Below are 23,666 nucleotides of genomic sequence, written 5' to 3' on the forward strand. Positions count from 1 at the left end.
AACAATCTCCCTCATGAACATTAATGGAAAAAGAGTTCTGCTCTTTTCTGAAGGAAATGGAGGAGAAATAGATCTTGGAAAAAGGGAGTTGGGGGACAGTGCTGGGAAGAGTGGAGGGAGAGGAGGATGTGGTTGGGATGTATTGTATGACAGAAGTCTAAAGATGAAGAAAAAAGAAAAATATTCCACATACACTGAAGACAGCAGAATAGGCCTTGTACATTAAAAAGCATACAAATGAACAGAGAACATAGCTGTGTTTGTAATGTGAATCTCTTTAACAATATATTTATTTTTATGTGCAGAATTTTACCAAGTATTTAAAAATTGCAAAACTACTCATATATCCCAACAAGGTTATTACTACTTAAATTATTCAACAAAACAGGAAAGTAAGGAATCTTTTCAAAATATTTTACACTGTTTCAAAACGAGATAAAGACAAAAACAAACACTGTATATTATGTGATCAACATAGATGAAAAAAGCTCAATAAAATACTTGCAAATTGAATCCAAGATTAAAAGAGTGATTCATCATAATCATGTTTGTTTCATTCAGATATTCAAGGATGGTCCAATATGTGTAAATCATTAAACCTAATTCATTACATAAATGGACACAAAGATAGAAACCATATGTTCATCTTAAATATACACAAAAACCTATGGAAGAAATCACCATGTCTTTGTATTAAAAGTGATAGGATGGCTAGGGATAGAGGGAAAATTACTCAATATGATAAAGGCATTACACATTAAGGCTATGACTGGCATCATGGCAAATGGGAAAAATCCAAAGCACACCAGAAACAACACAAGGATGTTCACTCTCTGCAATACTCTTCAGTGTAGTGCTGGGAATCCTAGAGTACTAAGACAAAAGAAGAAAATAGGAAATAAATCATGGAAGAAAAACACTGAAAATAGACAGCAGGAAAATAATTTTCCTAATTTCCTATGTTATTTTGAGATTTCTGGGATCTCCAGTCACAGAGATAGAATAATTTATGAACGGATTTAGCTAGAAGCAATCAGTTAGGCAGATGATATGTTCTGCTACATAAGAAATTCCAAAACTATTACCCAAAAAGTCTCTCAGAACTGATGATTAACTTCAGCAAGGCTGCCTTAACAATACTTTTAAATGCATGATTGTCTTGCCAGCATGTATGTAAGCACACAGTTTGCATGCCTGGTACCATTAGAGGCTAAAGAAGGTGCTAGATCCTCTAGAACTGAAGTTAAAGATAGATGTGTGTTGCCATTGGTGCTGAGAATCAAACCAAGGTCCTTTTCAAGTGCAACAATTCTCTTAACCAATAGGCATTCTTTTTATTCCAATGAAACACCTAACTGTATACTTTCTTAAACTGGCACATGACTAAATTTAATGCAATTAATATTATGGAATATCAAAAGTTTATACACTCAGTCTAGAATTTACATAGAAATTCAATGGAAAAAATAACTGAGAAATTCCTAGAAATGCAGAATTATAATTTCTTACTTGTTTGTTCTTTTTTATATAAAACTACAGTAATTAAGTCCATGTAAACTTTAGGTACACAGACAGTAAGATGAATGGGACATCATGAAGAGACTGAAAATATGTTTGCAGATGATAGATAATATTTTTAAGAGAGAGACAGAATGAGAGAGAGGGGTATAGATCACTTTCGCTGTTTTTTGTATTATTTTGTTTTGTTTTCCTAAAAGTATGCTCTGGAATATCAAGTCATCACCAATATCACTTCTGGAAGCATGTTTAAGACAAGCCTTTACTTTCTATGATTTCATGTAGAAAAGACTATATTCTACTGCACACGGTGAGATTAAAAGTCATAGGCATGTGTTTCAATATTGTTGATTCTTTTAGGTAGACCAGTGGACAGAGGAGCCAGCAGAATTCTGTGTGAATTGCTGCAGGCACCTGAAAGCATCAACACACACTGCTGGAATTTGGAGACACAGCAGAGGATCATGGCTAAGCAGCCATCCCTTTCTCTGACACCGGTGCTCTAGCTTTTGTGAGAAATCCAGGAATCCTTTCTGCTGTCAGCTTCTCTCAGTGATGATTCACTCCCTTTATAATACTGGCATCTGCAAGTTAACTTTCTGTATATAAAGATAATGTGCTGGAATATCCACAAAAGCTTCCACTCTTCTGTATAAGTCCCAATAGTGATATATCTCAGACTCTTCACAGGGAACTACTGTGTCCACTGTTAATGTAGAAAAGACATTGTTACTCTGTAGTGCTTTGAATGAAGTGAAAGAATGATAGACCACAGAGAGGACTGGTTAGCCTCTTGTACCAATAAAAAAGATTCATCATGAACTGTGTTAAAAATGTTCTAACATCTGAGAAACAGTTTCAGTGGGTAACTCACCAGGAGGAACATCTGGGCAGCCAGGCCACATACTTCTGCTTCCTTGGGGGTTTGTGTTATGACTTGTATCACTGTGGGAGGAAGATTCTTATACTGTTGACAGTAATAATTTGCCACATCTTCAGACTGCAGGCTGCTTATCTTTAGAGAAAACTGTGTGCCAGATCTACTGCCACTGAATCTAGAAGGGACCCCATCTTGCAAATTATTTGCATCATAGATCAGGAGCTTAGGTGGTCCCCTGGTTTCTGCTGATACCATGCTAAATTACTGTAAATGTTCTGACTTGCTTGGCATGTCATGGTGACACTTTCTCCCAGAGAAGCAGACAGGGAGGCTGGAGACTGGGTCATCTGGATGTCACATCTGGCACCTGAGATTGAAAAATTGAGAATTAATTCTACTAGAAAAATGCTTTCACAGAGACAGTGAAGTACTGACTAGACTCAGCTGAATAAATTTCCAGTGCATTTGGAAATTTCTTCATAGCAATTAAAATCCCTTACCTATAAGGCAGAGCAGCTGCAACATCAGGAGCTGTGTGGGGACCCTCATGTCTGTGCTGTGACTGTGTGAGGCTGACTCTGGCACAGGACTGACCTGCCTATGAAGAAGAACAGCAGCCACGCTCTGGGCACATGCAAATCAGCAATGGTTGAGCACAGCCATAGGCACAGGGTGTGACCTGACTATGAAGAAGTCCTCAGGGCAATGGGCTGTGCTTTGGGCACATGCAAATCAGCAATGGCGATTGGCCAAGCTGGTGACTTATTGCAGGCCTCTGGCCCTCTTATGTATCAGATCAGAAAGGCAGTACAGGTTTATTTGTAGGAATGTGCTCCTCTTTGGACAACAAAGAACAACACCACTCTACGTGTGCACTTATTTTGATAGTGTCATGTTCATATGATTGTCCGTGTTATATTTCCTCCATAGCAGGGACTGTGTCAGATATGGTGCAATTCTAGAAAGTACATAAATCCTTACAGGGTCCGTTCATAGGTAGCTGTATATGTTTTTGAGGCCAGGCAGCTATTTCTTCTTTTCTATTTATTTATAAGATTTATTTAACTAAGGTATTCTCTCTTCTTTCCTCTTTATATTCCTAAACTCCCACACCCTCCTTCAAATTCATAGCCTTTTTTTATTACTGTATTACTTTATGAATATATTAGTGTATACATAATATTCTAAATGCAAACAGTTAACTATATATAATTAATACTTGCATGTATGCTTTCAAGTCTGATCATTGGGCCCTGAGCAACCAATTGGTGTGCTCTTTCCTGGGAAGAGTCCTCTCCTGCTTCCAGTTTATTCAGTTATCTGTAATCCTCTGGGAGAATCAATGCGCATGGACTTTTCCCCATCCAGCTTTTAATGCTTTTTGATGTCCTCCCTGTTCAGCTCTTATTTGATGAGTATAGTAGTGTTGGTGAGAATTTACAATATAAGTTCCTGTTGTTACTAGAGCAAAAATATCTCAGCAAGCTGCCTGATCTATGGCTCTTACAATCTTTTCATCACAGTTACAAAACTGCTCTGAGTCTTGAGTATTGGAGAATTACAATTAAGGTTTTAAAGATGTGAGTCTGATAAATGTATATGACCATTTTGGCGCATGTGCAACACAAGTATGTCTGGTTCCCAAGAGGTCAGAAGAGGGTGACATATTCCTGGAACTGGAATTGTTTCAAACCATCATGTGGGACATGGGAATTAAGCCCATTTCTCTGCAAGAAAAAATGTGCTCTTGGAGCATCTTTTCAACCAGACCTGAAAATTATCATTTTAGGTTTCTTATGGCCATTTTGCAAACACAGACCCATTTTTATTTTCTGCTTTCCATTATTTGTTTTAAAATCACTCCAACCACATACTGAATTTCATCTTCTTGTAGAATCTTATGACCTTGTACAGAACACTCACCCACTCAGTGGTATATAGAGTGTATTGTTCTCTAAATACAAGCAGAGCTTAAATCATAGTATTCACACCCCATGTCAAGAGTGCTGGTGGAAGTCAGTGTTTGTGTGCTGAACCTGTCCTACCCTGGGGAAATCAACAGAGAAGCCAATCTTCTCCTATTCTTTGAAATTAAGACTTCACTTGCATCATGTTGGACTTGATCAGAGTCTGAATGTTTCAGCTGACTACCTATGCCTTCATTTCCTTCATGAAGTTTCATTCTCAGGACGCTATAGTTCTTAATGGATGTAAGATACAATTTAAAAAACTGGGTCAGTAACTGTCACACTGAACTCGTATAGTCAAAATCCTCTAGAAGCCTATTTCCTGTTCATGCTATTGCCATAGAAAATAACAATACAGTCAAACTACAATCTAATTATTTTACTGTTGTTAAACCTCCATGACATGCACAATGTTTATCCATAAAAGTGTGTAAAATGAGGAGATTCATTAGTAGAAAACACATTGTCACTAATAGGCATCCCTAATTCTAATATCATGTGTTTTGCTCCATAGAGTATTGTCTGCATATTGACTAGAGAACAAATAAGGAAACAACATGTGAAAGTGATTTTATTTAGTGTGGGGAAAGTACAGGTCCTCAGATCATTCTCACAACAGTAACAAGAGGATTTGGAGATCATGAAGTTCATACAATCACATTCCTTCACAGCCAGTTACTTCATATCCCCAAATAAAGAAATAATATGGGCCGGGCAGTGGTGGCGCACGCCTTTAATCCCAGCACTCGGGAGGCAGAACTAGGCAGATCTCTGTGAGTTCGAGGCCAGCCTGGGCTACCAAGTGAGTCCCAGGAAAGGCGCAAAGCTACACAGAGAAACCCTGTCTCGAAAAAACAAAACAAAACAAAAAAAAAAAAAAAGAAATAATATGGTTTCCTGTCTCAATTCTAAGAAGCTGAGGACAGTCTTCCATATAGGAAAAAAAGCCACAAGGAAAAATCATTAATTTTCATAGATGTATACCCATAGCAATGTTTAAGATTATATATTTAAGATGGAAAAATGCACGAAAGAGACTTTCAAAGCCAATGAAATATGCCTTCAGGTATATATCTTTCTATAATGAGATCCTTTGAGATCATTGGAGAATTGGATGTCAGCTGTATGAGGTAAAATGTTTTCTTTCTGACAGGATTTATTCCTCTGGACCTTATGTTCTCAACTTTAGAAACTCTTTAGGATACTAAACAGGATCCTCCACTGAGTTTATAAGAATCCACAATCTAGCTGCTGCATCAGCTCTGCACTGGACTCATTAAGTGAAGGGGAAAAAAAGGGATCACACTGACTCCACCCTCCCTGTTCCTGAAGGTCATTGTTCAGGGCCAGAGCCCTGGGACAGGCTTTTCTCCATCTGTGTTCATAAGTAACTGTCAGCATCTGAAGTCTCCACTGACTAACAGTGGGTAAGTAAAGTACTAGGACCACTCTCATATAAGTGGGCAGGTCTAGGAGAAAATGCTACAGCTAAATGAATCAGAAACTAGAATTCTCTTGTCATTGGTGGTCCAATGTTTGTTGGTCAAAAGCTGGTGATTTACTGGATAGGAATTTATTAATGTCTCCCCTATTGGAGAGAGTTTTAAAATAAGAACAGGATTGGATTTTGTCCAAATGGGGACCCAAAAATGTGAACAGTGATTTATGGCAAATTGTAATGCACTCAGCAAACGTTGATGAAAAATCTGGGAATGTGTTCTTCCTATGAAAGATCAGCAGTTTTAGTAAGAATTCTGCCACCACACATAAATAGGTACAGGAACATATAGATATGCAGTCCAATTCTTGCTATCAAGAATTATAAAATATGCCAGGATGTGGCTTAATCACAGACTTCTTGCCTACGCTGAAAAAATAACCTTGGATTACAATCCTATCATTGCATTAACTTGGCACGTTGGTGCATTCTTGCAGTTCCAGATCTCGGAAGTTAGAAGCATGGATTCCTGAATTTCAAGGTTATTATTGACTACAATAGGAAGCCAGTCAGAGCTACATGAGACCCAGACTTTTCAGGAAATAAATAAGTTTGGAAGCCAGTTAGAAAATATTAATGATAATACATTAATCATAGTTACAAAAGTTAATGCAGTACAGAATTTATTACTTCTAACACATTCAATACATATTTGAGTTACATCAGATAAAACCATATAGATTGGCAACAGTATTAATGAAAAATACATTTTTATACTTAATCTCTGGATCATCCTAAGCATGTATATGATTAGAACTAGTATTTGGCCATATTGTGTCAAGGTCATCCAATGTGAAGGCATCCCCTAGTTCTATAACAAATTGTAGGCTATTTCATGTCCCTTAGTTAATGTGATTCATTGTGGAGTTTTGTGTCTCCACTGTTTTCACTTGGCTGTTGTAGCAACAAGTTGTTGCTACAGCAAAGCAGCAATAGCCCGAGGGCAAGAAAAATCACAATACACATAAACTCCAGAGCAGGGAAGAGGTAAATATTTTAAATCTGAAAGAAGAATTGTATTGAATACATAATGGCTTAGAATCTGTTTATTAATTAGTCAGGTGAATTATTGTATGTAGGAACATATTTGTAACCTCTGTATATGAGTATATGTAAATGGCGTGTACCTCTAGATTCTAAAATTTAAATACTATATTATAAAATGTCCTCAACACACACTTTAGATTATAGTATGGAGATCTTTTGTCATAATTTGCAAGTTTTATGACAGTGATTGTTTGTTAGGTACATACAAAGGAAATATATAAACATTTCCACAGTAATACATTCTACAAAGTTGCAGTAAGATACTGTCCACATTATTCACCACAAGAGAGTTGGTAAATAACTCTGCTTTCATTGTTTAGGTCTTTTCTATGGAGACAGAGAGTCTTGGTGAAGGACTGTTCTGAGGCAGAGCTGTCACTCCTCCAGAAATTGGAAAGTGATATGAAAATATGAGATCATAAAAGCCTTGAATATATTCTCAAAAACCCAAAGATATCCTCCACAGGATCAGTGCCAAGTTGAGAATATCTGAATCATAGCTCTCAAACATTCTTCTACACAGAGTGTTACAAAGATGGGAACTGTGGTTGTCTTGCCCATTGTTTCATCTACACATTTTCTATTCTTTTTTGGACAGAGGGACTTCTTAAGGACTTTAAGTGAAACTCATCTTTGATTCCATTGCAGAAATATTGAGAGAATATACCCTATATCGATCAAATTCTTGACCATGTTGCATCTTCTGAGGGAAAAACCACTGGGTCCTGAGAAGGTGAAAGAGTTTTTTCCTCTATTTTGTAAGACCTTGTGGATTGGCCACTGTTCTTCTGTTGGTAGTGGTAAGTGGCAGCCATCTTTCAACCACCATGTTGCTGATTGTGATTGTAAGACGTCACAGGCTCACTGCCACTGAAATGAGTTGTGACTCTGGAAGTCAGATTGGAAATGACCTAAATCAGGGGCTTAGGATTTGCTCTCTCCTTCTGATGATACCAGTGGAATTTTGCAGAAATGTCATTTGACATGGTCCTGCAGATGATACTGATCCTCTCTCCTTGAGAAACAGCAAGGGATGCTGAAGACTGGGTAACAACAATTTCTTCATTTAAAAGTATACAAGGAAAGATGAAAGGAGATAGAAATTAGTAAATCGAAGATGTGAGAATGTCTTCATATTACATTCCATGCAAAGAAGATAAAGATGACAACAGAGAAGAAGCTGGGTACAAGGAGGATGAGAAAGAGAAGGAGGAAAGAAAGGATAGAAAGAAGGAAGAAAAGAATGAAAGAATGAAGCAAGATTCTGGTATGTTTTTATACCATGCACACTATGCAAAGGGGGAAAAAAGACCACGCCAAGAAGAAATGGAAGAGGAGAAGGAGGAGAAGGAGAAAAGAAATAATGAAGAAAGGAAGGAAAGGTACTTCTTTTAAACTAAAACATTCAGGAGAAAAATGATGCTATATTTTAGCTTGGAGCCTCATCTGTTTCCCATTCTAGACACAAAGTAGCAACAAGTTGACCATTTGCACCAGCAAATTCATTTCATTGTCTGATCTGTGTCCCTAACCACAAACTTCTCTTCTCCAAGTTCATTCTCTCAAAAATAAATTGAGCCATTTGTAGTTTCTAAAGACCATATATGCAAACAGCAGTATGTAGGCTAGGATGCTCTTGTCTCATAAACACATGCGTCCTTACACTTATCTGTAGTCTTAAGTTGGTAAAGACTCAAAGCTCTTGGTGGTTTTTGTTTGTTTGTTTGTTTTCTCTACAGTGTTACAAGCTCCTGATCAAGAGAAATCCTCACGTTTCCTGATAGCTAGGTTTAATTTGACTCACATAGATGACAGGTTCTACTTTGTAGTATGTGGTATTTATTTTTTCCATGGTAAATCTCAGTTAAGGATGACTATAATGTACATCAGAAAACCTGAGGCCCCAGATCTTCCACCCCTTCCTTCTAACAGCTGTTCAACTAAGGCTTTGCTCATACATTCCAGTCTAATCAAATGGCCCTGAGGATATAAAGCCCTGGAAAACCAAGTGTGTTGTGACAATTTGTGATCTGCAGATATTTTTGCAAATGATATACCCTGCTAAACACTCATTTTTGAAACAGAAGGAAATAGAAATAGAAATATTAATTTTGTAGCATTCAACATTCTCCATCTTGGTGATTTTAAGAAGACTTTAAGCTTCTGATCTTTCTCTACCTGGACTGCTTTTTATAAACTGGACTGAGCCCTGGAGAACATTTCTCCCCTCTAATGACATTGAATTTTCAGGATCATCACCTTTTAGAGGTTTCGTTAATGAAATGTGATCAGACCAATCTCAAAGATGTGATCAAAAGCCTGAAAATATTAGTAGATGCGTTAGTACATCAAGAACTTGGGAAACATTTTTATTCCTAGTTTTTCAGTGATGTTCAGCTCTAAGGCTGGTGACTTTGTCAAAATAAACATGTTACTATTGCCCTCTGCTGGGCAGATGTGTAATAGAACAAGTCAGATCCTAGAGGAATAATCACAAGGATGATGATCAATGTAAATCTTTATGTACTTGGAAAAAAACTTACAGAAAGCCAAAACTTGGAGTGTTCCTCACTCTGTGAACTTATAGAAAAACTAATAATTATGCAAATGCTGTCAGATACACAGTCATCAACATACGAACATTCACCCCACTTCTTGCTATGTAAACATAAGGAAAGATTAATAAGAAGGCTTATTAAACATAGATGCAAAAGTTTGGAAATTGTATGAATTCCTAGGAATACAATATGCCCCTATTGACAGATATCATTTCTTACAATGGGGATACACTAAGGAGAATTATGTAGATCAGAAATACGATGCAGCCCACTGTAACTCTTGTGTTTTCATACTTGCCATGTATATATTACTCCTCTAAGAAAGCATTCCATAGCCTATCTCCTCATTGTCAGGCTCTTACATTTGTATGAGTCATTTTCATTATGTTTACCACATCTTAGAGCAGAGCAGGTGACATTTTTTTTCTTTATGGCTAAGCACTCGACAGTCATTTGTTCTGAGCACCATGACCATCCATTGGTTTCTGTAGTAATAATATTTGATTACAAAGAAACTTCTTTGATGGCGATTGGATTTGTCAGAAGGTGATTAATGACTCCAACAAAGAAATATAGAGTGGAAATTATAGACATCTTTACAGTTTGTCAATTTAATTTCTTCATTCAACCTTCATTATAGGACATAGTACCATCCTCCTTGTCTACATCTCTCAAAGATCATCACTTGGGGAGCAAATCAGAGAATTAATAAGAGGTTAGACTGGCCACAAAAGATACTAGACAAAGCTCCTAAATTATTGAATTGTGTATATATTCAGTTATGATTTGGGATACAAAAGAGACTCCATGGTAGTGGATTTGAGATACATTTCACTCAGCATAAATATCTAAGAGTCTGAAGGTATTGCAACTTACTATTGTCAATAGTTCTATAAGTTACTTTCTGTAACTCAGAAATCACTCACGTCAGCAGATATAGAGGCTGAAATGTCCCATTTGTTTCTCTCAGCATCTCTATTATCTAATAATATTTTCTTGTACAAACAGACTTTGAAGGTATCTAGGAAAATTAGATGGGAAAGTTCAGGAAAGGCCCTCTGTTGGGAATTGGCTTTATTGTCTCTTAGCCCCGGCAGCACAGATATGACAAGAATTCTCATGATTTTCTTTATCTTATTGTTTGTCGTATTTGTTTCTCTGAGTTACAGCACCAGGTAGGGTTAGAATATTGTCCTGCCACTTTAACCCTTCAGTGAGTCTTAGTAAGCTGGATCCTTACCTTGAATTGACTCTGCCATACATCACACCCATGCAGCTTTCTACCATGAACAGAGTTAAGAATCCATGTTCTGCTGTAGTTTTACAATTTCAAGTGAATTCATGATCAAACCTGGACTCTCAATGTCCTTTTCCAAATACGCCATTTTAGACACCTTAAATAATATGGCCTTAAACTTCCTGTCAACAACGCAAACTTATATAACTCAGATATCCCCTCTGAGCCTTTCTATGAAGTCACTTTACTTTGGGTATGACCTCATATGCCATCCCTCTCATGAAGGCTTTCTCTATTATTCTTACCCTTTTTTACACTACCTCATTAAAGAATTCTCTCTCCAATGTTCTTAATCTCTTCTTTTTTTCGGTTTTTTGAGACAGGGTCTCTCTGTGTGGCTTTGCGCCTTTCCTGGAACTCAGTAGCCCAGGCTGGCCTCGAACTCACAGAGATCCGCCTGGCTCTGCCTCCCGAGTGCTGGGATTAAAGGCGTGCACCACCACCGCCCAGCCTTAATCTCTTTTTTAACAAATAGGTTTTATTATTTAAGTATATGATATTTACATGCATTGGTGTTTTGCCTAAGTATAGGTCTGTAGGAGACTGTCAGAAGGCCTGGAACTGGAGTTACAGACAGGTGTGAGCTTCCACGTGGGTGATGAGAATTGAATGCAGTTCCCCTGGAAGAATAGCTAGTGCTCTTAACCATGGAGCTATCCCCTCTTGAGTGTTGGGATTAAAGGCTTGTGACAGAATGCCTTTCTCTCCAGTTTTTAATGGAGGCAATTTATTATCTGTCTGTCTGTCTCTCTCTCTCTCTGTCTCTCTCTGTCTCTGTCCCTGTCTCTCTCTCTCTCTCTCTCTCTATATATATATATATATATATATATATATACATATTATGAATATATATTCAAAGATTTGTTAATTTTGATTTTATGAATACCTGCACATACATTATGTGTACCAGGTATTGGCCAAATGTCATTGGAGGCCCGAAGAATCTGTTGGCTTTCATGGAACTGAAGTTGCAGATGGTTCTGAGGCACCATGTGCATGCTGGCACCCAACCTGTATCCTCCACAAGAACAGGACATACCCTCAACCACTATGCCATCTCTCTAGTTCCTCTTACATTGCTTTAAATAAATTGTTCATTTATTTCTTTTAAATAATTCTCAAACAAAATCATGAATCTTGGTCTTGAGATCCTTTCTTCTAGTAAATCTCATTTCTGAAGAGTTATTTTGTGATAGTTCCTTTGAAAAACCAATAACCATGCATACCACTCTTTCTATTATATTTGCCAAATGTGAGTCATATAGCAAAACAGAAAATTTTGTAGACATTCAATAACAGATTGGTTGAATACAGCAAATTGGTATTTCAATAATAATCTTTGAAAATTTTAAGAAATATGGTGATTTGAAGCTGAAATATTTTATAAGGCTTAGGGATTGAACACTTGAGTCCAGGTTAAGTCCTATTTTGGAAGTGTGCTGGTGTTACTGGAATTTTGTTTATGTCATGGTCTATTTTTCAGTTGAATAGAGCTTTTGGTTCAAGAAGCAGAGTTCATATTCAGCTTGCCTGAATGGATCAGAGAGTCATTGGGGGACTCAGGATGAGTGAAAGAGTGGGGAAGAAGAGGCCTGGCCAAAATGTTACACAGTGCTTTTGGAACCAGGAGGCTAAGGGTAGAGGGTGTGTTGAGACTGTGGTGACTGTGTCAGGTTTTTAATCTTACATTTATCCCCGAGTTTTATTTTATAATAAATGGTAAAAGTAATCCCTCCATGCTGGCTGGTCTTTTTCTTTTTCTGTTCTTGTCAACTTGATACAAGGTAGAGTCATCTGGGAGAAGGAATTTTAACTGTGGGATTGCCTTTATCACCTGGCCTATAGGTAAGTCTGTGGGGGAATTTTCTGGATTAATTGTTCATGTGGGAGGGTGTAGACACCAGTGGATGGTACCATCTTGGAACAGATGGTTCTGGCTGATACAACAAAGCAAATTCAGAAATCCATGGGAAGTAAAGCAATAAGCAGATTTTGTTTTCATAGCCTTTGCCACCAATTTCCTGTCTTAAGTTCCTGACCTGAACTCCCTTCATGATAGACTATAAGCTGTAAGCTGAAATAACCAAATTCTTATTCAAGTTGATTTTGGCCATGATGTTTATTATAGCAAGAGAAATAAAACTAAGTAAGGAGGTTCTAGAAACTTTGGCATAGATTTCCTGAGAAAGTAGGCACTTGAGGAAGGTCCTTGGGGACATAGTACTTATGATGGATATTTCTGTTCTTGGTCTGTGCTTTCAGGCCATTGGTGATGTTAACTGAGGGGCTACAAAGAAGCGTCCAGAGTGTGATGGATTTTAAACCTCTAATAACATGATTCAAATAAGTATTTTCTTTTAAAAATCTCTTTTTAAAAAATCATTTACTTCAGTTATGATAATGCAAAATTGATTAATAAAAGATGTCTGTTATTTCAAGAAAGTAAATACTAGAGATTGGGATTCTCTGGGGCTCATTTAGACAGATAGCCTAAGGTAGAGAGCTTCCATGTCTGTTGCCCTGAGGCATGTCCAACTAACCCAGTGCTGCTGTTCTGGTTTGTACTTGACTATTCTGAGTATGTACTTGACTCCCTATAACATATTCCTCATAATTTTCTAGTACTTATCATGCTACCAGTTCATGCTTCTATATGCAGATGCTTCCACATATTAAATTTTCTGCTCTTTACTTCCAAGTCTTTTAATAGAGTCCATGATTGCTGAAGCTGTATTAGAAAATGATTATCTTAGAAGGATAATTCCAGTAAAGTTAGTGATGTTGAGGGGGATGACAGTAGACATAATTATCAACATATTGCATATCCTCATTAAGGCACACAGTGAACAAAAAATGAGGAATGATATACACAACAATCTTTAAAACCTCTCCTTTTCCTTAATACACAAATATACTCCTGTTCCCAATTTTCAGGAATGCAGATAGCTTTCTATGAAACTTCTTGTTACACAGATGCTAATGTTGATGTCTGGATTAATGTTAAGTAATAACCCTTAATCTTGCATGGTTTCTTATAAAATTCCCCAATTAAGAATGCAGCCATGATATTTAAGAGTTAGAATAAGAGAATGCAACAGAATGTAATACTGACCAATTACAGAGAGAGAAATAGATATAAATGAGGACTGCAGATTAACCATTATTGTGCTGCAGGCAGATAAGAGCATCAGCTGAGCAACCCAGCACCACCTAGACAGGTCTCAGTAGCATATCTCCAAGATCTTGCACCGATCTTCCTGACCAGCTGCAACCACCTTATATAGGCCCGTTAATGGCTGAAGTATAGACTATAAGTTGTTATAGTCCTTTTTATTTTTATTTTCTGCTATAAGAACCCAATTGATGATGCAAGCCTGATGCCTGGGATATTATAACCTCTGTCTCTAATTAAATAGCATGGCAATGATTTTAAATTTTTGTTGATAATGCAGAGGACATTACTGTGGTGATATTTTATTTGTACTGAAATGTGATTTTCATTGTATGTTAATAAATAAAGTTGCCCAGGGGTCAGAGCTATTAGAGCCATAGCAAGAGCGTGGTGGTGGTGGTGGTGGTGGCAGTGGTGGCAGTGGCGGTGGCAGCGGTGCACACCTTTAATCCCAGCACTTGGTAGAAGAGCTAGGTAGATCTCTGTGTTCAGGGATAAAACCAGCATTGGAGACATATGCCTTTAAGACCTGGAGGGCGGTACTTACAGGCAGTGATGAGGCAGTCATGTGTTTGGGTTTACAACCAATGAGAAGGCAGAACAGAAAGACTATTTAAAGACAGACACACAAGAAGCAGCTCTCCTTCCAGGAAGCTAGGAGCACTGCAGGAGGTAAGATTTTAGCTCTGAGCTCTGACCTCTCAGCTTTCTCTTTTACATTGGTTCTGTGTCTCTTATTTTAATATGATGGTTGGTTACATCTACACATTACCACAAGAAAAAAAATATTGCATGACTACTTCTATTAAAATCTCAAAATATCCTTGAATCCTGGGTGAATTAAAAAAAAAAATACTATCAGCAGATGGATAAACACTGAGAAATGACTGGGTACTCCAACCAGAAATGTTTGCTTCCTTTTGAGTTTTTGTTATGATAATATCATCCTTGGAGGAAGCCCATAATACTTTTAACAACAATTAGCTGCAAAATCTTCAGACTCCAGGCTTCTGAAGAAATATATCCCAGATTCACTACCACTGAACTTCTATCGACTCCATTTGCAAAGTAGGTGGTATAATATATTAGGTACTGAGGAGCTCTTCCAGGTTTTGGCTGGTACTAGTTTAAATAATTGCTAATCCTTTAACTGGCCCAATAGTTGATGGTGTTTCCTGGTGATGCAGACAGAGATGATGGGATTTGAGTCAGCTAGATGGCTCTTTGTCCACCTGAGGTCGGAAACATATAATCTGTAAATTAAGGTACAGGAAGAATTACCTGAAAAATGAGGCAGCATTTGTTACTGTGTGCTAAGTGGTATAATGATGCCTTCCTTCCTTATCTGGGAGCAAGACCAACAGGAGCCCCAGAATGAACCCCATGAGATTAGCAGGAGCCATCATTCCTTAGTTTTTCCCCCAGTAACACTGATATCTGAACTGGTTTTGAACAGCTTATTAAGTAGCATTTAGATCAATAGATTGTGCTCTGGCATGTGCAAATCATAAAGAATTTGATTAATCTGGACATAACTTCCAGGCTGATTCATCTCAGTAAGTCAGCAAGGACCTGTGTCACCAGCTGTCCTATGGTAGATAAGGAATGTGCAAATTATTGACAATGCATGTGTTGGGGTAAATGGACAGCATCAATATTATACTTTGAAAACATACTATTGTGACATGATTGATTTCAGTTGTAATACATGCTTACTATGCTACTGTTTCAGGTGGGACATGGAATGTATTCCCAGAAGTTAAAGAAATGAACCTCATACACTCCTTTGTTGCTTTTATGTGCTACTGATATCAAAGTGTCTTTCTTTTCCTCCATTTCATGACATAGTTGGTGAGAAGATGAACTATATTAACAAGAACCACCAGAGTTGGGATTTATAATAAATAACAGGCTCTGCCATCACTCATCTGTACTCTTCAGTTAAGCCATCTGCCTTACTTACTGTTTAGGAATTTTTTTGCTCATCACGAGCAGACAGAGTTGGGATATCCCCTCTTCCAGTGTGAGAAAATGGCCTCCTCTCAGTCTCTGCTAAATACTACATTTGTATCTCTGACTAGTATTCCTAGAAGTTATAGATTGTTGCTCCTGCTCTACATCTAGAGTTAAAGCGAGTGATTGTCTTCAGATGTGGAAGCCCTCTCCTTAACATGTACTCATTTATGTCTTTGAATCTACAATGTTCTCTAAACTTGGATATTTTTATCACAATCATATTGCTTCTATATTCTAGAAAGCATGGTTCTCAATGGTTCTGGATAGACCAGTGGAGCCTAATGAGTCTGAATAGAGAAATATGCTGGAAGGAAAATGGAGACTCTTCACAGCGTCACAGGAAGTTACAGCCACAATGTTACTCCTTCAATAGTAGGTAGTATTGTTACTGTGGATTCAGACTGTCAGGTCAACAGAAGTGGGACAAGGAGACCATTAACATAGGTATTTTCCCTCTGATTCTGAGTTACTCTAACTCTGCCTGAGGCATGCCACAAAAGAGAAATCATAGTGGAAGCCTGTACATGTAGATAGGAAGATGTTTCCAAAGAAGTTATAGGAGATGATAACAAATGGTGTAGGATTTAAGCATGGGATTGATCAAATAAATAAATGAATTAATGAAAATAAGGGCCATAGTATTTAATGTAAAGAGAGATGAAATAAATTATCTAAATGAAGTTTAGAAATGGCATTATAAATATGTAACATTTAAACTCACATAATTTTAGATAGAAATATGAATACCTTTCTCCCTGTGGATGTATGTGCAAAAAGATGTATAGATCAATGACTTTTCATAGCATAGATTGGCTTACTAACTCAAAGAAGCCAAAAATTCTAAATCCCACAAATTTAAGATAAATTATTCTTCTTTGGGGAAATATCACTTCTGAATCTAGAATTTTCAACTAAGAAATTCTGTAAGCATAAAAGGATTAGATGACCATAAATTGAATCCAATTTCATGAGATATCTATTGTTCAGACCAGGGGACTTTGTAAAACACAATAATTAGCATAGTATACTTACTAGAGAAAAATAGGTATCTTTGACATAGACTAATATTTTAAATAGTAAATAGAAATTAAAGATAGTATCAGAGATTTTTTTCATAAATTCTCATTTGCATAAAGGAGAAAAGTAACTTGGCAACCGAGAATTTTGGTAAATATGACTCTCCTGAAACTCAGTCTGTAGACTGGGGTGACCTGGAACTCACAGAGATCCAACGGCCTCTGCTTCCTGAGTGCTGGAATTAAAGGCATGCACCTCCACTACCCAGCTGGCAGACACTATCTTAACCAAGAACCAAAGTGAACATCTTAAAGTGATTGAGTCACCTGAAATATTGTAACTGCTGTTGAGAATAAATACACAAGTACTTCAGAATTTGAATGTGTTTGAACAGAGGGTGTTTATTGAGATTATTCTGTTCAGTTAAATTTGGTGATTCCAAAACCAAATATCATTAGTGCCATTAACATAAAATTAGTAAGCAGAGACATAATAGGAATGAACATTGAAGACATAGGAAGATGTTCTTTCTATAAGCCAAAGTAAGAGAACTCACAAGAGAATAATGTGGATAATATCTTGAATTCTCTGTTGTACTTCACAAATACTGAGACTCTTCTAAACAATATATTTAAATAATTGTCTCTCCAATATCGAGACTCTTCAATAATCTCTGTAAATACCTGTGTCCAAACACACTCACACATTCTGAAGTATTGGTGTGTTTTTCCTCAATATTGAGACTAGCAATGCCTAATTGTACTTGGAAGACTTTATGTTGAATTTCTCTGGAAAGATACACAAAAATATCTATTCATCCCAGACAGGAAATTCACAAAGAGCAAACAACCAATACTATCCATGTCTGGGTGGGTATGTTAATGGGTTTATAGGAATTGCTTACACTTGTGAGGTTCTCAACCCTCATAATGCTGCATTTCTTTAGTATAGTTCCTCATGTTGTAGTAAACCTCAACTATAAATTTTGTTGCTACTTCAAAACTGTAATTTTGCTGCTGTTATAAAATGTAATGTAAAAATATGATATGCAGAATGGTCTCAGCTGACCCTAGAAAAGGGTAACTTGACCCTCCCAAAGTGGTTGCACCACACAGGTTGAGAACTGCTGACTTACAGGACCATGACTGAGGGGTTACTTACTCTAGTATGGGTGAATCACTGATGAGACCCACAGCTGCATTAACTAACCAAATACTTATGCCAGTGAATGTTTTATATACTGTACCTACCGCATCTGTCTGTGAAGTGAATAGTTGCAGTTTGTGAGGTTAAAGAGAAGGAATGGCTGGAATCTCAGGTGGAAGTTAATGAGCAACTATTTTTTTAACTTTCTTTTTATTCATTCTTTGTGTCTTTCACATCATGCCTCTTGATCCCATTCATTTTCAATCCTTGATTATCTGCACTCTGCCCTTGCAGCACTCCCCCAGATAAAATTTAAGAGAAAAAAAAGAAAAGGAAGAAGTGTCAGGGGAATCTTATGATGGACTCTGTAGTGTAATGTACTAAGTCACACAGCAAACCCTATTGTCCATATATGTTTACTTGAAGTGTTTACTGCAGAAAGTCATTATTGTTTACTTCTTGGTAAACTTATAACAGGCCCCAAATTTTGAAGGGTGTCTATGATTAATCAAAGCTTCTATGATTGGAAGACAACATTAAAATATGCTGGTTACAAAATAGATTTCTACCACACAACCTTGGTATGGATACATGCTGTTCATTACAGAGGGATGGCCTAGCTTTTAGATAAGAAGCTGGATATTAATAATAACAACTTTCCATTCTTTGAATATGTCCTTTCATAATCCAGTTATTGATTATTGATTATGACAATCCAGTCCTCTTTAATAGCAGATATATTTGAATTACTTAGCTATCTCAGTTTATCTTCTAATGGTAGTTCCAGGGGACAAAAAAAATCCTGATGTTATTTGCAACTTAACTTCCCATTTAGAATCTGTTGCACACCTCTCAGGATCCATGATTTCTCTGTACTGCTGGGAATCTCAGCTGTCTGAAATTGGGTAAAGTTTTAAAGACTCCTTATACTCCACACAGGCAATATTAATATACATGTTAAGTCTTTCTTAATACTTAGATTCCTCAATCTATTTCTTGCTGACACTAAAAACAAAGTCAATCATATTGACTTATAAAAGAACCAATGACTCTAGAGGAAAATGCTTTATAGATAGTCAAGGAGAGTCTTTGAGGCCTACAAGTGTGTGTCGTGCCCAAAGACTTTATTCAAGGTTATCAGTATGACTTTTTCACTTTTGGCCTTCAATATGCTCTAAATTTGAAAACATTTAGGATGCAAACCAACATCAGCTCAGGAACAATGACTACAACAGTTGTCAGAAGAGGGAGAATCAGGTGTGAGAACTGATAATTTTTATTTAGGAAAGAGTTTTATTAGGAATGGGAGACCTGGGAAGATTTTCTTTTTTTCCTTGATGGAAATAGGATTTCAGGATCACCCGCCTCACCCAGCTAACTGTGGAATGAGATGTGCATAAACCACTCCCACATAGTTTGTCTGAGACCTGGAGATCTTGCTGGATGTCAATTAGTCAAGAGTCTAGGAGCTTGTATCTCTATTTTATTGTGTTACAGTTACTGCCTACTTTAAGGTTGATGTATTTGCAGGGATAGACATTTGTTAGTAGGTCCCCTCACTGCGAAGATCTAAAATTACTATAAGATTGGTATTATCCAAGTTTCAGCCTGAAGTAAATATTCAATCCACAATGACCATGGCATAAGACTAATGTCTAAGTAAAAGGCTCACAAACTTAAGAGAGACATTGTAAAGCCACAATAAGGGTCTACAAGGTTCAGTAGGTCAAAGTGCATGCCACCAAACCTGATGAACTGTGTTGAAACCCTAGTACCCATGTGGCAGAAAAGGAAAGAACAAACTATTGCTAGTTGTTCTATGACTTTCAATCTTGTGCACACAGATACACACACACACACACACACAAACACACACTAAAGTTCAGTAACAAATCTCACTTAATTCAAGAAGAAAGATATTAATGAGAATAATGATGACCAAGAAAACACAAACTTAAAGCTGGTGAAAATGACAGAGGCAACTCAAGAGCTCAGAACAAAATTCATACAGAGGTAGAAACATATGATAGTCCTACTAGAAAATTCAATGGCATGCTTTACAAGTCAAGGTTTTACACTGTGTAGATGGCCAGGAATTGGAAGCTGGATAGGCCAGAGACCTAAGGTAGAACTAAACAGAACTGAAAAAAAAAATCAATGAAATGACTCCTAATGCTACTCTACTATACTAATAAATTAGTGCCTAGCCCAATTGTCATCAGGGAGAATTACTACAGCCCCAGATGGGAACAAATTCAGAGACTTACAGCCAAACATTTAGGTATAACTTGGGGACCCCCACTGAAGAAGGAAAGAGTGAAAGTAGGTACCAGTGTGTTCAAGGATACTCAGAGAACACAGCCCACAGAATCAACTCAGCAGGGCCCATAGGAACTCGCAGAGACTGAAGCAGCAATCATGGAGCCTGCATGAGTTTTTGCTAGGTTCTCTGCAAATATGTTGTGGTTGTTTAGCTCGGGGTTTTTGTGGGACTCCTAACAATGAGAGTGGGAGTGTCTCTGACTCTTTTTCCTGACCTTGGGACCATCTTCCTCCTGTTAGGTTGCCATATAGCCTTGATAGTAAGGTTTGTGCCTAGTCTTATTTCATCTCCTTAAGTGCTATTTGGTTGATATCCCTGGGAGTTCTGCTTTTTTCTGAAAGGAAATGGATGAGTAATGAATCTGAGGGAGAAGAGAGTTGGGGGACTTCTAAGAGGAGTGGAGGGAGAGGAGGATGTAGTCAGGATGTATTGTATGAGAGAAGAATAAAGAAAAAGAAAAAATACCACATACACTGAGGACATCAGAATAGGTCCTATACATGAAAGAACATAAAAATGAACAGAGAATATACATGTGTTCATAATGTGAATCACTTTAACAATACTTTTAAATGCATGAGTGTTTTGTTTGCATGTATATAAGTACACAGTTGCATGCCTGGTATTCTTAGAGGCTAGAGGAGGGTGCTGGATCCCCTGGCACTGAAGTTGAAGATAGCTGTGGGTAACCATGTGGATGCTGAGAATCAAACCAAGATCCTCTTCAAATGCTACAATTCCTCTTAACCAGTGGACATTCTTTCCATCCCAATGAAATACATAAATGTGTATTTTCTCAAATTGGCATGTGGTCTCAAAAATACTGTGGGTGTCCACAGAGGCCTTATTCAAGACAGAGAATCTACACTTGCTCTATGCAGTAGGGCTGCATAATAGGATGTTTTTGCCAGGGGCATGGTTACCAGGTGGTTTGATGGGTCAACACTTTAGATATGTTGTGCTTTGATCTTGAAGGCGGGAGGTCTTTTGCCTCTCCCCTTGGCAGTGCATAAAAGGCTCATTAGAATAAATCTCAAGGTGGCTGGATATTGATTCAGGGCCCTCCCAAACCTGCCCTGTGTCTCTACCCTTTTTCTATGCTTATATTTCCTCATTCCTCTCTCCTCCTTCCAAGAAATCTTCCACAGGTAGGAGCTGGACTTCCTCATGTAATGCAATGAATAGTTGTGGAGTTTCAAAAGTTGATGAACTCAGCCTAGAACTTATATAGAAATTAAAAGGCAAGAATAACTAAGAAAATCATAAAATGTGGTATTATATTTTCTGACTTGTTTATTGTTTTTTATATAAATCTACATAATTAAGTCTGTCTGAACTGTAGGTACAAAGATAGATAGGTAGATGAGTGGGACATCACAAAGAGATGAAAATATATTTACTCATATATGGTAGATGATATTTCTGAGAGAAAGTGAGAGAGAGAAAGGAGGGAGGAAGGGAGGGAGGGAGAGAGAGAGAGAGAGAGAGAGAGAGAGAGAGAGAGAGAGAGAATGAAGTACAGATCAATGTTGTTGTTTCATTTTGTTCCTAAAGTATGCTCTGTAATGTTGCATCTTCATCAATATCACTTCTGGAAGCATATTTAAGACGCTCCATTTCTTTCTATGATTTCATGTACACAACTCTTTATTCCACTTTATACAGTGGATTAAAATCATATGAGGGTGGTTCAATATTATTTGATTCTTGTAAACAGATCAGTGGAAATAGGAACCAGAAAAAAATACTATGTGGAGTGCTGTACAGAGCTGAAAACATCAACACCCACTGATGGAATTTCAAGGCACAGCAGAGGATTATAGCTAAACTGTCTTCCCTTTTCTGACACTGGAGCTCTAGATTTTATGAGAAATTCAGAAATCCTTTCTGCTGTCAGCTTCTCTCAATAATGATCCCCTGCCTTTTCAACCCTGTCATTTGTAAGTTTATTTTCTGTACATAAAGAACATGTGCTTGAATGTCCAGAGAAAAGTTGATTCTTCTGTATGAGTCCCAACTGGAGACACAACTCAGACTCATCACAGTGAATGGCTGTGTACTCTGTTAATCTAGAAAAGACTTTGTACACTGTAGTGCCGAAGATGAAGTAGAAGAATGGTAGTTAGAGTACAAAGAGGACTGGTTAGTCTTTTCTAACAAATTAAAAAAAAACTCATCATGAGCTATGTTAAAAATAATGCAACATCTGAGAAACAGTTACAGTGGCTGCCTCACCAGAGGGACATCTGGGACAGCCAGGCCACATACTTCTGTTTTCCTGGGGGTTTATGTTATGACTTGTATCACTGTGGGAGGATAATCATTATACTGTTGACAGTAATAAATCCCTACATCTTCAGGCTGCAGGCTGCTGATCTTGAGAGAATACTGTGTGCCAGATCCACTGCCACTGAACCTTGATGGGACTCCATCTTCCAAGCTGTTTGCACCATAGATCAGGAGCTTAGGAGGATTCCCTGGTTTCTGCTGATACCATGCTAAACCACTGTAAATGTCCTCACTTGCTTGGCATGTGATGGTGACACTTTCTCCCAGAGACGCAGACAGGGAGGATGGAGACTGTGTCATCTGGATGTCACATCTGACACCTGTGATTGGAAAATTGACAATAAATTTGTATACAGTTAATTCTATTATAAATGACTTTCACATAGACAGTGAAGTACTGACCATACTTAGGTGGATAAATTTCCAATGCTATTAGTAATTTTATTTATTATTTATAAATATAGAAATTAAAATTCTTTACCTATAAGGCAGAGCAGCTGCAACACCAGGAGCTGTGTGGTGGCCCTCATGTCTGTGCTGTGACTGTGTGAGACTGACTCCAGCACAGGGGGTGACCTGACTATGAAGAAGGGGAGCAGGCGTGCTCAGGGCACATGCAAATCAGCAACAGCTGAGCAAAGATATAGAATTGGCTAAGTCAGTTACTTATTACAGGCCTATGGTCCTCTTGTGTCTCAGATCAGAAAGGCAGTACAGGCTTTTGTAGGGAATATGCTCCTCTTTTGACAACAAAGAACAACAAACACTCTAAGTGTTGCACTTTATTTTGATATCTGTCATGTTCAATGTAGAATTTCCTTGATATGATTACCACTGTGACAGGTACTGTCAGATATGGTACAATTCTAGAAAGTACATAAATCCTTACAGGGTCCTTTCATAGGTACCTATAGATGTTATTGAGACCATGCAGCTAC

At 37.6% G+C, this 23,666-nt stretch overlaps 1 pseudogene and 1 gene segment (V, D, J or C); both read right to left on the bottom strand.

Annotated features, from left to right (window-relative positions):
- Positions 1 to 2,356: 2,356 nt before the first annotated feature.
- On the bottom strand, positions 2,357 to 3,064 carry LOC114687881 (annotated as a pseudogene).
- A 19,661-nt stretch (positions 3,065 to 22,725) lies between these two features.
- On the bottom strand, positions 22,726 to 23,272 carry LOC119087715. The segment is given in 2 exon segments: positions 22,726 to 23,048; positions 23,210 to 23,272. Coding segments are annotated over 2 exon segments (372 nt in total).
- Positions 23,273 to 23,666: the final 394 nt, after the last annotated feature.

The sequence above is a fragment of the Peromyscus leucopus genome, chromosome 3 (genome assembly GCF_004664715.2).
Source record: "Peromyscus leucopus breed LL Stock chromosome 3, UCI_PerLeu_2.1, whole genome shotgun sequence".
NCBI lineage: Eukaryota > Metazoa > Chordata > Mammalia > Rodentia > Cricetidae > Peromyscus > Peromyscus leucopus.